General features: G+C 52.7%; 1 protein-coding gene across 1 annotated transcript in view; it reads right to left on the minus strand.

Annotated features, from left to right (window-relative positions):
- MBD6 (methyl-CpG binding domain protein 6) overlaps positions 1-13,139 on the minus strand; it is a 35,069-nt gene that overhangs the window by 16,212 nt on the left and 5,718 nt on the right. The window contains exons 4-6 of the mRNA XM_056858046.1: positions 9,309-9,474; positions 4,584-5,834; positions 2,514-3,055 (exon numbers count right to left, since the gene is read on the minus strand). Coding sequence (XP_056714024.1) covers positions 2,514-3,055; positions 4,584-5,834; positions 9,309-9,474 — 1,959 coding nt within the window. The remainder of the gene's footprint in view (positions 1-2,513; positions 3,056-4,583; positions 5,835-9,308; positions 9,475-13,139) is intronic.

Below are 13,139 nucleotides of genomic sequence, written 5' to 3' on the forward strand. Positions count from 1 at the left end.
ATCTGCTTGGATCCTGACTGTCTCTGTGGTGATTTCTGGTTCATTGGGTCAAGGGCTGACACTAGGGAGGAGGAGGAGGAGAAGAGTTGGTTTTTATATGCCGACTTTCTCTACCACTTAAGGAATAATCAAACCGGCTTAAAATCACCTTCCCTTTCCCTCCCCACAACAGACTATCATATATTGTAAGTTTGCAGAAACATCTCCCCCAACCCTGGGTTGGCCCCACTGTGCAGATGTTTTGATCCGCATGGCAAGGCCACCCATGGGTATTAGAGGTATGATTTGTTTGGCTGCTTTTTACCACATTAGCCGTCAAAGGTGGCTTCTCTCCTGCACGTCAGCGGATAATGCAAACCAACTTTGTAAGCTCCTTGGGGCAGCATTTTGGCCCAAGTTACTCTGCAATGCACAAAGTATGCCGTACGAAGGCATAGTGTATTGTTGCTATCGTTGTTAGACAAATTAAAAGCAACTTCTCCCAGCAAAAGGCAGTCTGTGCCCTTTGAACCTTCTCCATTTGCAGAATTCCCACCTGCCTGAGCTTTACTACTAAAATGCTCAGGCTGCAACCATCTTCCAAAAAATTCTTTAATGGCTTTGGAAAATGGATGGCGATCAAGAGATAGAGCTGTTCCCCACCCCAAACTTATTTATTTATTTATTGCACTTATAGCCTGCCCTCATTCCCAGTAAGCTGGGCTCAGAGCAGGTCACAACATTAAAATTCAGTAAACATCAATTAAAACATACTCTAAAACAAGGGTGGGGAACCTCCGGCCCGCGGGCCATTTAAGGCCCACAACATCATTTGCTGTGGCCTGCACTCTCCCGCAGAAGCCGCCGCCATTGCCACCACTGGAGGCGGGAAGGTATCAGCCCAGTTGTGCGGGGCTGCGTGCGTGGCTGGGGGTGTGTGTGGGAGGCGTGAAGGTTTCAGCCTGGTCGTGCGGGGCCATGTGCGCGGCAGTGTGTGTGTGTGTGTGTCTCAGTTGCCCAGGCCTGCTGCTGGCTGCCCTCCCGCCTGGGAGGAGGGGGAGGACTGGGGGGAGCAGAGGCCCTCTCCAAGCCTTCTCTGCATAGCCTCTCCTAGGGTTGCCAACCTCCAGGTGGTGGGTGGAGATCTCCTGCTATTACAACTGATCTCCAGCCAATAGAGATTAGTTCCCCTAGAGAAAATTGCCGCTGTGGCCACTGGCCTCTATGGCTATGCAGTCTTCCTCCCCAAACCCCGCCCTCCTCAGGCTCCACCCCAAAAACCTCCCATCGGTGGTGAAGAGGACCTGGCAACCCTAGCCTCTCCCCATTCCCACACCAGTAGATCTACGCCTGGTAAGGCCCCCGAAACATGTTATAAATATGCAAATGGCCCTTGGCAGAAAAAAGGTTCCCCACCCCTGCTCTAAAACATACTTTAAACTCCAACCGACACGATAAATGCCATAAAACAAGATGGCACTAATACAGATACAGTCACAGGCAGTGGAGAAACCTGGCCAGGCAGTGGACCCCCCCAAACCAAGTTGGGAGGAGGATGATAGTAACGGAGAAGAACTTGTGGCTGCCCTCAGTTGTAGGCCTAGCGGAACAGTTCCATTTTGCAGACCCTACAGAACTCATTTAGGTCCCGCAGGGCCCTGATGTTACTTGGGAGACTATTCCACCATGCCGGGGCCAGGGCAGCCACACACTCTGCGGTGACCACCAGTAAGTTGTTGTTCATTGAGCATAAAGCTCTCGGGGGGATGTACAAGGAGAGGCAGTCCTGTAGGTACGATGGTCCCAGACCATATGAGGCTTTAAAGGTCAAAACCAGCGCCTTGAACCTGATCTGATGCTCCAGCTGGAGCCAGTGCAGTTGTTTCAGCACTGGGGTTACGCATATGCATCATACAGAGCCTCTTTGTTTGCTCTTGCAGCAAAGAAAATAAGGTCTAACATGGTAACGGAATAAGCAGCTATTTCTCTTTTAAACTGAAATGTTTTTGTATATCTCATTATCTATTTAGTATTTTACTTGCTAATCTATTGTATTTGTATTTTATTTATTTGTTTTAGCAAATTTTGATGGCCAATGGCTATATACAATAAAATTTTCATTCATTCATTCACTGGGGTTATGTGCAACTTATGCCTTCCTAAAATAAGTAAAACATAACGGTCCCCTGTGCAAGCACAGGGTCATTCCTGACCCATGGGGTGACGTCACATCCCTATGTTTACTAGGCAGACTTTGTTTACGGGGTGGTTTGCCAGTGCCTTCCCCAGTCGTCTTCCCTTTACCCCCAGCAAGCCGGGTACTCATTTGACCGACCTCGGAAGGATGGAAGGCTGAGTCAACCTTGAGCTGGCTACCTGAAACCGACTCCGTCGAGATCAAACTAAGGTCATGAGCAGAGCTTGGGCTGCAGTACTGCAGCTTACCACTCTGCGCCACAGGGCTCCTATATGCCTTCCTAAGAGTGCTTAAAAGAAACGGACGGTCTGAGTAAACCCGAGGAATGCTTCCTTACCTGTGTAGGGCCCGGCCCCATGTCCGAATGGCCCAGGCTGGTTGCCAACAGTGCTGAATTTAAAGCTAGGACAGCTGAAGGGGTCGAAAGTGCTGGGAAAAGCAGAGGCTGCAGCGTTTCAGGGAGGCTGGCAAACGGCTCCAGCAGGGGCTCTGCGGTTGCTTCCCTCTCCCCCTCACACGGCGCCCCCGGCAACGCCAGCAGCGATGCCAAAAGTCCACTCGGCTGCTGCAGCAAATCCAAGCCGGGCAGCACCAGAGGCAACAAGGGCTGTCCCTCTGGCTCCCCCTGCAGATTGAGAGGAGGGAGGGGCGTCTCGGGGCCCAGGGTCAACGAGAAGGGGAAGGAGCCCAGTGGGAGAAGCCCCGGAGGTAGAGTGTTCCCAAACGGCAGCGCCTGTTCCTGTGCCAGGAAGTGGAAAGTATCAGTGCCCGAGGGCAGCGGGCAGCTAAGGCCTCCTCCCTCCATGGTGCTGGCGGGAGCGGCGATGGGGCTTGGCGCCGGAGGGGCTTTGGGAGTCAAGGGTGACACAGAGGCGGTACCTGGAAGAGAAAGACAAACACTGAGATATGGGGCACACATGCCACTCAAAGGCAAAGCCTGTTCCCAAAATGCACTGCTCTCCACTTGCCCTTTTCCAGGTGGTCTTGGGCATTTAAAAAGGCTCATTCCTTGATGTTTGCTGCTGGAGCCTCGTCATATTTACTCAAAATTTCTATCTCTCTATCTGTCTGTCTGTTCGTCATCTCTCTATCTCTATCTATCATCTATCTATCAATCATCAATCAATCATCCGTCTGTCTATCCATCATCTCTCTATCTCTCTATCTCTCTATCAATCATCTATCCATCTATCTATCCATCTGTCTGTCTGTCAATCATCTATCCATCTAATCTGTTTTTCCCAGCATACCAATGGAAGAAGGTTGGTTACTACTTCCTCTACCACTTAAGGAAGAATCAGACCAGCTTACGAACATGTTCCCTTCGTGCAACAGACACCCTGTCAGGTAGGTGGGGCTGAGAGAGCTGAGAGAGCTGTGACTAGCCCAAGGTCACCCAGCTAGGTTCATGTGGAGGAGTGGGGAAACCAACCCGGTTCACCAGATTAGCGTCCGCCACTCATGTGGAGGAGTGGGGAATCAAACCCGGTTCTCCAGGTTCAAGTTCACAGCTCCAAACAGCTGCTCTTAACCACCTCACAACTGCTGGCTCTTACTCACATGCTTAGCTTGCAGTCCTACATCCTTTCCCCTGGGATCAAGCCCCATTGCACACATTTGCTTCCAGGTACACCTGCACAGGAGTGGGCTGTATGCTACTGCCCTGCCCTAGGCAGGAAGGACGTGGCCTCATCCCACGGGGCAAAGAAAACCAAGACAACGGCAAGGAGTCGTGAGGCCGCAGGCTTCATCCAATTGGATGAAGGAGACCCATGACCTATGGAGACCAAGTCCTATGAGGAAAGGTTGAAGGAGCTGGGGTACGTTTAGCCTGAAGAGGAGAAGACTGAGAGGGGATATGATAACCTTCTTCAAGTACTTGAAGGGCTGTCATATAGAGGATGGTGTCGAGTTGTTTTCTGTTGCCCAAAAAGGTCAGACCAGAACCAACGGGTTGGAATTAAATCAAGAGAGTTCCCGTCTAGACATCAGGAAGAATTTTCTAACAGTTAGAGCGGTTCCTCAGTGGAACAGGATTCCTCGGGAGGTGATGAGCTCTCCTTCCCTGGAGGTTTCTAAGCAGAGGCTAGATGGCCATCTGTCAGCAATGCTGATTCTATGACCGCAGGCAGATTGTGAGAGGGAGAGCATCTTAGCCATCTTCTGGGCATGGAGTAGGGGTCACTACGGGTGTGGGGGGGAGGTAGCTGTGAATTTCCTGCAATGGGCAGGGGGTTGGACTAGATGACCCTGGAGTTCCCAACTCTATGATACTATGATTCCATTCTATGACCGAAGACACGTCCCCTTTCTGACCAATTCCCCGTTCCTCTGGCCTTGCCTTTGGGGGTCAGTTCTCCCTCGACTACTTTGTTCAGTCCTAGGAACACTCCCACACGCAACCTACCTGGGGGGCCGTGGGGACCGAGTGGGGAGACGGGCGGTTTTGGCTGCGGGGGGCTCCCTGAGAAGTGTTCGGAAGACGCCGAGGCCAGCTGCCCAAAGAGGCTGAGGAGCTGGCTGTTGAAGTCCTGAAAGGAAGGCAACGGGCTGGGGCCGTCGCCAGTGGGGGTTGGGGGCAGTGGGGGGAGCCCGGGTGCCGGTGAGCTCACGGGAGGACTGAGCAGGCTGAGCAGAGACGACAGCGGCTGAACCGGGGCCGCCGAGCTCGGGGGTCCGTTCCTGGCCTCTCCTGCCGACGGCTGGTCCTGAGGCCGGGGGTGTCGAGCCGGCGCCTCCGCAGTGTGGGCGGCTGCAGCCTGCCCTGCGTGGGAGTCCTTGAGCAGGCGCAGGACGGTGGGGGAGCGGCGCTGGCGCCGAGGCGGCCGCCCACCCACCACGGAAAGCAGCAAGCGGCTGGGTAAAGTGCTGGCAGCCAGCTCGTCGGGACGCCCCCTGCTGGCCAGCTGGGCCTTGGCGGCTGCGCTCAACAGACTGCTGGCTGGGAAGGAGCCGGGGCCCTGTGGGTGCAGGAGCAGCAGGCCGGGCGGTCCTTTGCCTTCGGGGGCAACTCCTAAGGGCACTGAGGGCAGGTTATTGCTGCTTTGGTAGATTAAGGCGTTGGCCGGGGGCGCTGCATCCGAGCCGGAGGGCTTGGGGGCCAGCCGGTGCCCGGCGAGGCCCTGCTCTGAGGAAGCAGAGGAATGCCGAGAGCGTTGTGGGGAGGGCTCGGTGCTGCCTGCCGGGGAAGAGACAGAGGAGAGGGTGGTGGGGGCGGGCGAGCCGGTGGCGCTCGTCTGCGACCCCAGCGGGACCGGGCGGCTGCTCCAGGGGCTGCCCTCCTGGCCTGGAACCGCCTCGTCCGGCGAGGAAAAGAGAAGCCCACTCGAGGGGTAGGGCCGGGGTGGTGCGTCCAGGAGAGCCTTGTTCGGCAGAAAGGAACCCCCAGCGGCGTTCAGTTCGGTGGGGAAGGTCAGGCGGGTGTTGCCGTTCGTGGTGGCAGGCAGGCGGCCTGGGAAGACGTCCCCAAAGAGGGCGTTGTGGTGTTGCGGGAAGGAGGAGCTCTGGCCGGGCCAGGCATTTCCATAGCGATCGGAAGGGCACTGCAGGTAGGGTTCCGGGACCTTGGCCAAGGGGACGGGTGCTTTGCTGGGAAGAGTCTGTTGCAGATGACTGCTGGGTCCTGGCATGGGTGGCTGGGCAGGCTGGTTCAGGGCCCCTGGAACAGACGGAGACACAGTCAAGGCAGGAAGACAATCCTCCCCAAAGAGCAAGGACAAAGGGCACGGCTCAACCGCAGCAGTGGCGTGACCCAACAGTTGATGGGGGTTGGGAAGAGTAAAACACAGAAGATGAAAACAATTATTTATTTACTTCATTTATACCCATGCCACCCGTTTAGACTACCCATTTTGGCTGGCCTTCCAACCAGTCAAAGATCCACCAACTGTTGGTTTTATTTGATCGACTGCTTGATGATATGCCAATAAAGGTATTGAAAATTGAATTGAGATCCACCAACTAATGATATACTTTCAGATAGGAACGAGGAGATAACCCACAAAGTTGCCAAATACGCAAGGTTATAAAGGTAAAGGTAGTCAACTGAGCGAGCACCGGGTCATTCCTGACCCATGGAGTGATGTCACATACCGACGTTTACCAGACAGACTTTGTTTGCGGAGTGGTTTGCCAGTGCCTTCCCCAGTCGTCTACACTTTACCCCCGCCCCCAGCAAGCTGGGTCCTCATTTTACCGACCTCGGAAGGATGGAAGGCTGAGTCAACCGTGAGCCGGCTACCTGAAACCAACTTCCGTCGGGATCGATGGCTCGGTATTATTTATTTATTTACACTTTTACCCCGGCCTCCCTGGCCTAAAGGCCAGGCTCAGGGCGGCTTGCAAATTCAGAACAATAAAATCAATATAATATAATTTAAATACATTTAAAATAGCCCAAATCATTCAATAGATAGTCTCCTTGATGGCGCTAAAATCACATAATAATAGCTCAATAATAAAGGCTCAACCACGGGATGGGGAAAAGGACTAGGGAGGCCAGTATTTATAGGGAGAACCGTCGCTGGCCTCAACCATAAGCCCAGCAGAATAGCTCCGACTTACAGGCCCTGCAGAATTCTTGGAGGTCCCGCAGGGTCCTGATCTCATTTTGGAGACTATTCCACCAGGCAGGGGCCAGGGCAGAGAAAGCCCTGGCCCTGATTGAGGCCAGCCGGACATTCCTTGGGCAGGGGACCACCAGCAGGTTGTCATTCTGCGATCGTAGGTTTCTCTGGGGGACATACCAGGAGAGGCGGTCCCGAAGATACATATGAAGGATAGAAGCACTTAGTCTAACTCTGATAAGGGAAGTGGAATGTATCACTGAACTGGAAATATTAAGTAAATATTTAATTTTATTGTAAACATTTTATTCTAATTGGTGTTTTTACAGACTGATATATTGTTATATTTTACCTTTTAAAGCAATGTTAATCCTTTTGAATACTTACTTTGCCCGTCAATGACCGTAATAAATTGAACTGAATTGAATACCCCACTTTTCTCACCAGCAGGGACCCAAAGAGACTCAATGGGTGAAAACGCATGGTCGCTTTAGCCTCCTTTATTCCCTGTTTCAGCCAGGATCGAACGCATGCATTTCGCCGAATGTGCGTTCGATCCTGGCTGAATCCTGGCTGAAAGAGGGAATAAAGCGACCATGTGTTTTTGACCAATGTCATCCTCCTCTCCTCCATTTTCCCCTCACAACAACCCTGCGAACTGGGCTCTTCCCTCCGCAGCTATCACCAACAAGGAGAGGATAGAGGGGAGAGGCAGTGGCTAAGCCACGGCTGCTGGTCGCTCACCCTCGAGAACAGTGAACAGATGGAGCTGCCTCCAGGGGCCGTGGCTCAGTGGGAGAGCATCTGCCTGGCGTGCAGAAAGTCCCCAGGTTCGATCCCCGGCACCCCCAGTTAAAAAGGATCTGGCAGTAGGTGATGTGAGAGGCCTCTGCCTGAGACCCCAGATCAGACCCTTGGTCCATCAAAGTCAGTATTGCCTACTCAGACCGGCAGCAGCTCTCCAGGGCCTCAGGCAGAGGTCTTTCACATCACCTGCTGCCAGATCCTTTTTTACAGGGGATTGAACCTGGGACCTTCTGCATGCCGAGAAGATGCTCTGCCACTGAGCCATGGCCCCTTCCCATGCAGTAATGTGGCTCCCCCCCCACATCTGCTGTCAAAGACAGCTGGGAGCTAGAGATGCTGCCAATGCCCATCGGAGGAAGAAGAAGAATAGTTGGTTTTTATACCCCACTTTTCTCTACCTTTAAGGAGTATCAAACCGGCCAACAATCGCTTCCCTTCCCCTCCCCATAACAGATACCTTGTGAGGTAGGTGGGGCTGAGAGAGCTCTAAGAGAACTGTGGCTAGCCCAAGGTCACCCAGCAGGCTTCATGTGTAGGAGTGGGGACACCAACCCGGAGCACCAGATTAGAATCCGTCGCTCATGTGGAGGAGCGGGGAATCAAACCCAGTTCTCTACATTAGAGTCCACCGCTCTCAGCCACTACACCATGCTGGACGGCTCTTGGGAGCAGCAGTGGTGGGGGCACATCCTAAGGGATGTGTACTCATGGGCCTAGCTGCTTGAGAACAACCTTCCCCAATGCTAGAAGCGGCCCTGCAAACGTACAAGTTCTTCTGAGAGTTAAACTGTTGCTGCTCAAATTTCTGAGTGTTCAGACATACTTTCCGCCCTCCCCCCACCCTCAATAAAACTCAAAGCAGAATTCACCCTTCTGGCTGAGCAGCTCTGCTTCTACAGTACTCTTGTGACAGGTCCACCCCTTTGTTTCTGCAGGAGTCTATGTGTGCATCCCGGCTGGAAAGGAATAAAAGTCCGGAGCGGTGACTCATGCAGGGACAGAATGGGTAACCTCCTCTGCAGTCAAGCAATTCTGGGCAGCAGCTGATCAACCCAGCAGCACCTGATGCAAAGATGCAGCAGAATTACCCACCCCTTGAAAGAATCCGCTTGCATAGAGGCAAGGTCAGAACAGTTATTCGTGCAGAGAGCTGGCTGGGTGGCCTTGGGCCAGTCGCGGTCTCTCTCAGCCTGAATGTCCTCACAGGGTTGTTGTTGTGAGGGTATGAAGGAGGAGGGGAGAACGATATGGTCGGCTGCTTTGGGGCCCCATTGGGGACAAAAGCAGGGTACAAATATGTGTTTAAATAAAGCAATGCCAGTGGGGAGTCTAGTCAACGAAAAGGGAAGCCCCGTGCCAGATTGAAGCAAGCCACGCTCGGTGCTGGAGGGGCAAAGAACGGCAACGGCAGGGAGTATTAGGGTTGCCAGCCCCGAGTTGGGAAATACCTGGAGATTTTGGGGGCGGACCCTGAGGAGGGCGGGGTTTGGAGAGGGGAGGGACTCCAATGCCGTCGAGTCCTATTGTCGAAGTGGCCATTTTCTCCAGGGGAACTAATCTCTGTCACCTGGATATTAGTTGTAATAGTGGGAGATCTCCAGCCACCACCTGGAGGTTGGCACCCCTAGGGTTGCCTTCAGCAAGAACCCAGCAAGGGTACAGCCAACTGATGCACTTGAGTCCTGGTAGCCAAGCCTAGGTCACAATGCTACAGAAGAGGGCGGTGGGAAACGTGGATGCAGGCAGGGGGTGGTGGTTACCTGGCCCCAGGTGTGGCAGGCTCAGTGGTCCGTGGCTCTCCATGCTGCGGTAGAGGGTGGCCATTGCCACAATTTTCCGGCGGTGGTTGCACAGCTTGGTCATGTCCTCGTCTCCCTTGGCGCCTTCGCTTCCCGTCACCATGGCTGCTGGGTCAAAGTTGAAAACCTACCAACGAGGGGGAAAGTTTTTTTTTTAACTTTTTATTTTTTATTTTCCCCTATTGAAGAAGAAGAACAGTTGGTTTTTATATGCTAACTTTCTCTACCACTTAAGGGAGAATCAAACTGGCTTACAATCGCCTTCCCTTCCCCACAACAGACACCCTGGGAGGTAGGTGGGGCTGAGAGAGTGCGACTAGTCACCCAGCTGGCTTCGTGTGTAGGAGTGGGGAAACCAACCCGGTTCACCAGATTAGCACCTGCCGCTCATGTGGAGGAGCAGGGAATCAAACCCGGTTTGATGCTGTTTTTATTGCTGGTGGGAAGAGGGACCTGACAACCCTATGTGTGGAGATGGTGAGGCCCAATAGGCCCAGCCAGCCCCCAGTGCGAAATGAGCATGCAGCTTAGAACATCCTTCTCCCATCATTCCCCAGAATCCTCTACAGTATGCAGGGATACCCTGCCAGATGTGAAGGAAGCCTTGGGCTGACAGCTGATATGGAAGCGGATTCCTAAAGGTGCAGTTCTTGAAAAACATGGGCTCTACAAACATGAACACATGAAGCTGCCTTCTACTGAATCAGACCCTTGGTCCATCAAAGTAAATACTGTCTACTCAGACTGGCAGCGGCTCTCCAGGGTCTCAGGCAGGGGTCTTCCCCATCACCTACTTGCCTGGTCCCTTTAACTGGAGATGCCGGGGATTGAACCTGGGACCTTCTGCAGGCCAAGTAGATACTCTACCACTGAGCCACAGCCTCTCCCCCAGAAAGGGGAGCACAGGAGCTAGGAATGTGCTGTTGGCAGAAAGGGCCCTGGGACACAATGCCAGGCCCTGCTGAAGGGCAGCTGGATTGCCATCCCAGCCAAATACACACACACACCCAAGCACAAAATGTCCTTTCTAAAATACTGGTGGTTGGTGCGGCGAGCAAGCCACTGTCCATACATCAAACATATCATTTGTCAAATTAAAGGGCAGAAGCTGGTAAAACCATCCAAGGGTGGGACTTTTCCTTAGGCCTACGAATAGGGTTGCCAGCTCCGGGTTGGGAATGCCTGGAGATTTTGGGAGCGGAGCCTGAGAAGGGCAGGGTTTGGAGAGGGGAGGGACTTCAATGCCATAGAGCCCAATTGCCAAAGCAGCCATTTTCTCCAGGTGAACAGATCTGGAGATCCGTTGTAATAGCGGGAGATCTCCAGCCACCACCTGGAGGTTGGCAACCCTACCTACGAACACCAAAGGGATGACCCTGACAGATCACTCCAGTCCGTCATTCTGCCCTGAGGCAGAATACATTGTCCTGTGTGTCTTCTCTGCAAGATTCCGTTCTGCCACCTTGAGATCATCGTGCAAAACTTAGCAAACTTGCATCATGGCTCTGATTCTGCATAATGGCGGTGTTTACTGTTTTGCATCACTTCTTCTGTTTTGAGAATACCCTCGCCCCCATGAAGGCTAGCAAAGGGCTTTTAGAAAGAAGGCAAGGCGAGATTCCCAGGAAGTGGTAGTCTGTGGCCCATGCCACGTTCCGTGGATCCCCCCCCCCAACAAGTGCTTCCGCAAAACTGAAGTGCGCTTGCTGCCCTGGCTCATATCGAAAACATCTCCAGCTAGTTATCTGTCTGGCCTTAAAAAAAAACACACGCTTCTGAACACATGAAGCTGCCTTCTACTGAATCAGACCCTCGGTCCATCAAAGTCAGTACCGTCTACTCTGACCGGCAGCGGCTCTCCAGGGTTTCAGGTAGAGGTCTTTCCCATCACCTACTTGCATATTCCCTTTAACTGGAGAGGCCGGGGATTGAACCTGGGACCTTCTGCGTGCCAAGCAGATGCTCTACCACTGAGCCATGGCCCCTCCCCAGGAGACTCCACGGCTGGGCTGAAGAGGCTCATAGGGTTAGGATGTTCGCCTGAACTTCTCACCCTTGATCTCCATGGTCACCAACTGGATTTGCAAGAAAGTCACTTTGAGAAGAAAGCATGGGATGGTGGGAAACGGGCCCCGCACATCCCCTTGCAAAGCAGCTAAAGTGACTCTTCTTATCTCAGCTATCACTCTTTTCACAACTGCAAGATAACGAAGGGACGGAAGAGCATCCTTCAAGAGGAGGAGGAGGAGGGTTGGTTTTTATATGCCGACTTTCTCTACCACTTAAGGAAGAATCAAACCGGCTTCCAATCACTTTCCCCTCCCCACAACAGACACCCTTTGAGGTAGGATGGGACTGAGTGACTAGCCCAAGGTCACCAAGCTGGGTTCATGTGGAGGAATGGGGAAACCAACCCGGTTCACCAGATTAGCCTCCGCCGCTCATGTGGAGGAGCAGGGAATCAAACCCAGCTCTCCAGATTAGAGTCCACCCCTCCAAACCACCGCTCTTAACCACTACACCAGATGTTGCCCAGGGGTTCTCAACTGTGCGTGCTTAAGTGCCATCAAGTCACAACTGACTTATGGCGACCCCAGCAAGGGGCTTTCAAGGCAAGTGAGAAGCAGAGGTGGTTTGCTGACGCCTTCTTCTGCAGACTCTTCCTGGGCGGTCTCCCATCCAGGGACCGACCCTGCTTAGCTTCAGACATCTGATGTGATCGGGCGTTCCCATGCCACCTTCCCTCCCTGTTGACATCCTACTCAGAATTTAAATCCACTGCTTCCTACCAGGATTGTGTGTGTGTGTGTTAAGTGCCGTCAAGTCGCTTTCAACTCACGTTGACCCTATGAATCAGTGTCCTCCGAAACATCCTATCATTAGCAGCCTTGCTTGGGTCTCGCAAACTGAGGGCCGTGGCTTCCTTTATAGAGTCAATCCATCTCATGTCTGAAGAAGTGAGCTGTGACTCATGAAAGCTCATACCCTGCCAGAAATTTTGTTAGTCTTTAAGGTGCAAATGGACTCGTCTTATCTACTGCTACAGAAAGACTAATACGGCTACCCATCGTGATCCATCTCCTGTTGGGTCTTCCTCTTTTCCTGCTGCCTTCGACTTTTCCCAGCATTATTGTCTTTTTCAGTGACTTTTGTCTTCTCATAATGTGACCAAAGAATGATAGCCTCAGTTTAGCCATTTATCAGGATTTACTTCTCTGTTATTTTGGCACCATTCTACCTATCTGGAAAGTGTTTCTGTCTCCCACCTCCCAATCTTTTTTTTCTTTCCTGAGGTAAATACACAGCTTTTTTTTGGGGGGGGGGAGTCCCCAAAGCTGTTGGATGAGCTCCCCAAGAAAATTCATTAGCAGCATACATTTCTTTTATGCTCTCATCTTATGGGGAGAGGAGGCTGTAACTCAGTGGCAGAGCATCTGCTTTGCATGCAGAACATTCCTGGTTCAAGCCTCGGCATCTCCAGTTAGAAGGAACTGAAGCAGCAAGAAAGATCTTTTGGTTCCTGAGACCTTGGAGAGCCTGTCACAGGAGGCAAGATGAACCAAGGGCTTGACTCAACTGTTCAGCTTCTGGTATTCTTCCACATTTATTTGTACATGGCCTTCTCTAAGCGTGCAATCCTAAGAAGGGGGCGAAGCTCCTTAGGAGCCGGCATGACCCCGTGCCGGCATAAATGCTCCTTTAAACCAGGATAAGGGGCACTTACACCATCCCAGGGGAGACATGCCGGCGTCGGGGAGCTGCGGAGCTGTGCCAGCCCTCGCTGCCAGCACA

This window comes from Euleptes europaea, chromosome 1 (genome assembly GCF_029931775.1).
Source record: "Euleptes europaea isolate rEulEur1 chromosome 1, rEulEur1.hap1, whole genome shotgun sequence".
NCBI lineage: Eukaryota > Metazoa > Chordata > Lepidosauria > Squamata > Sphaerodactylidae > Euleptes > Euleptes europaea.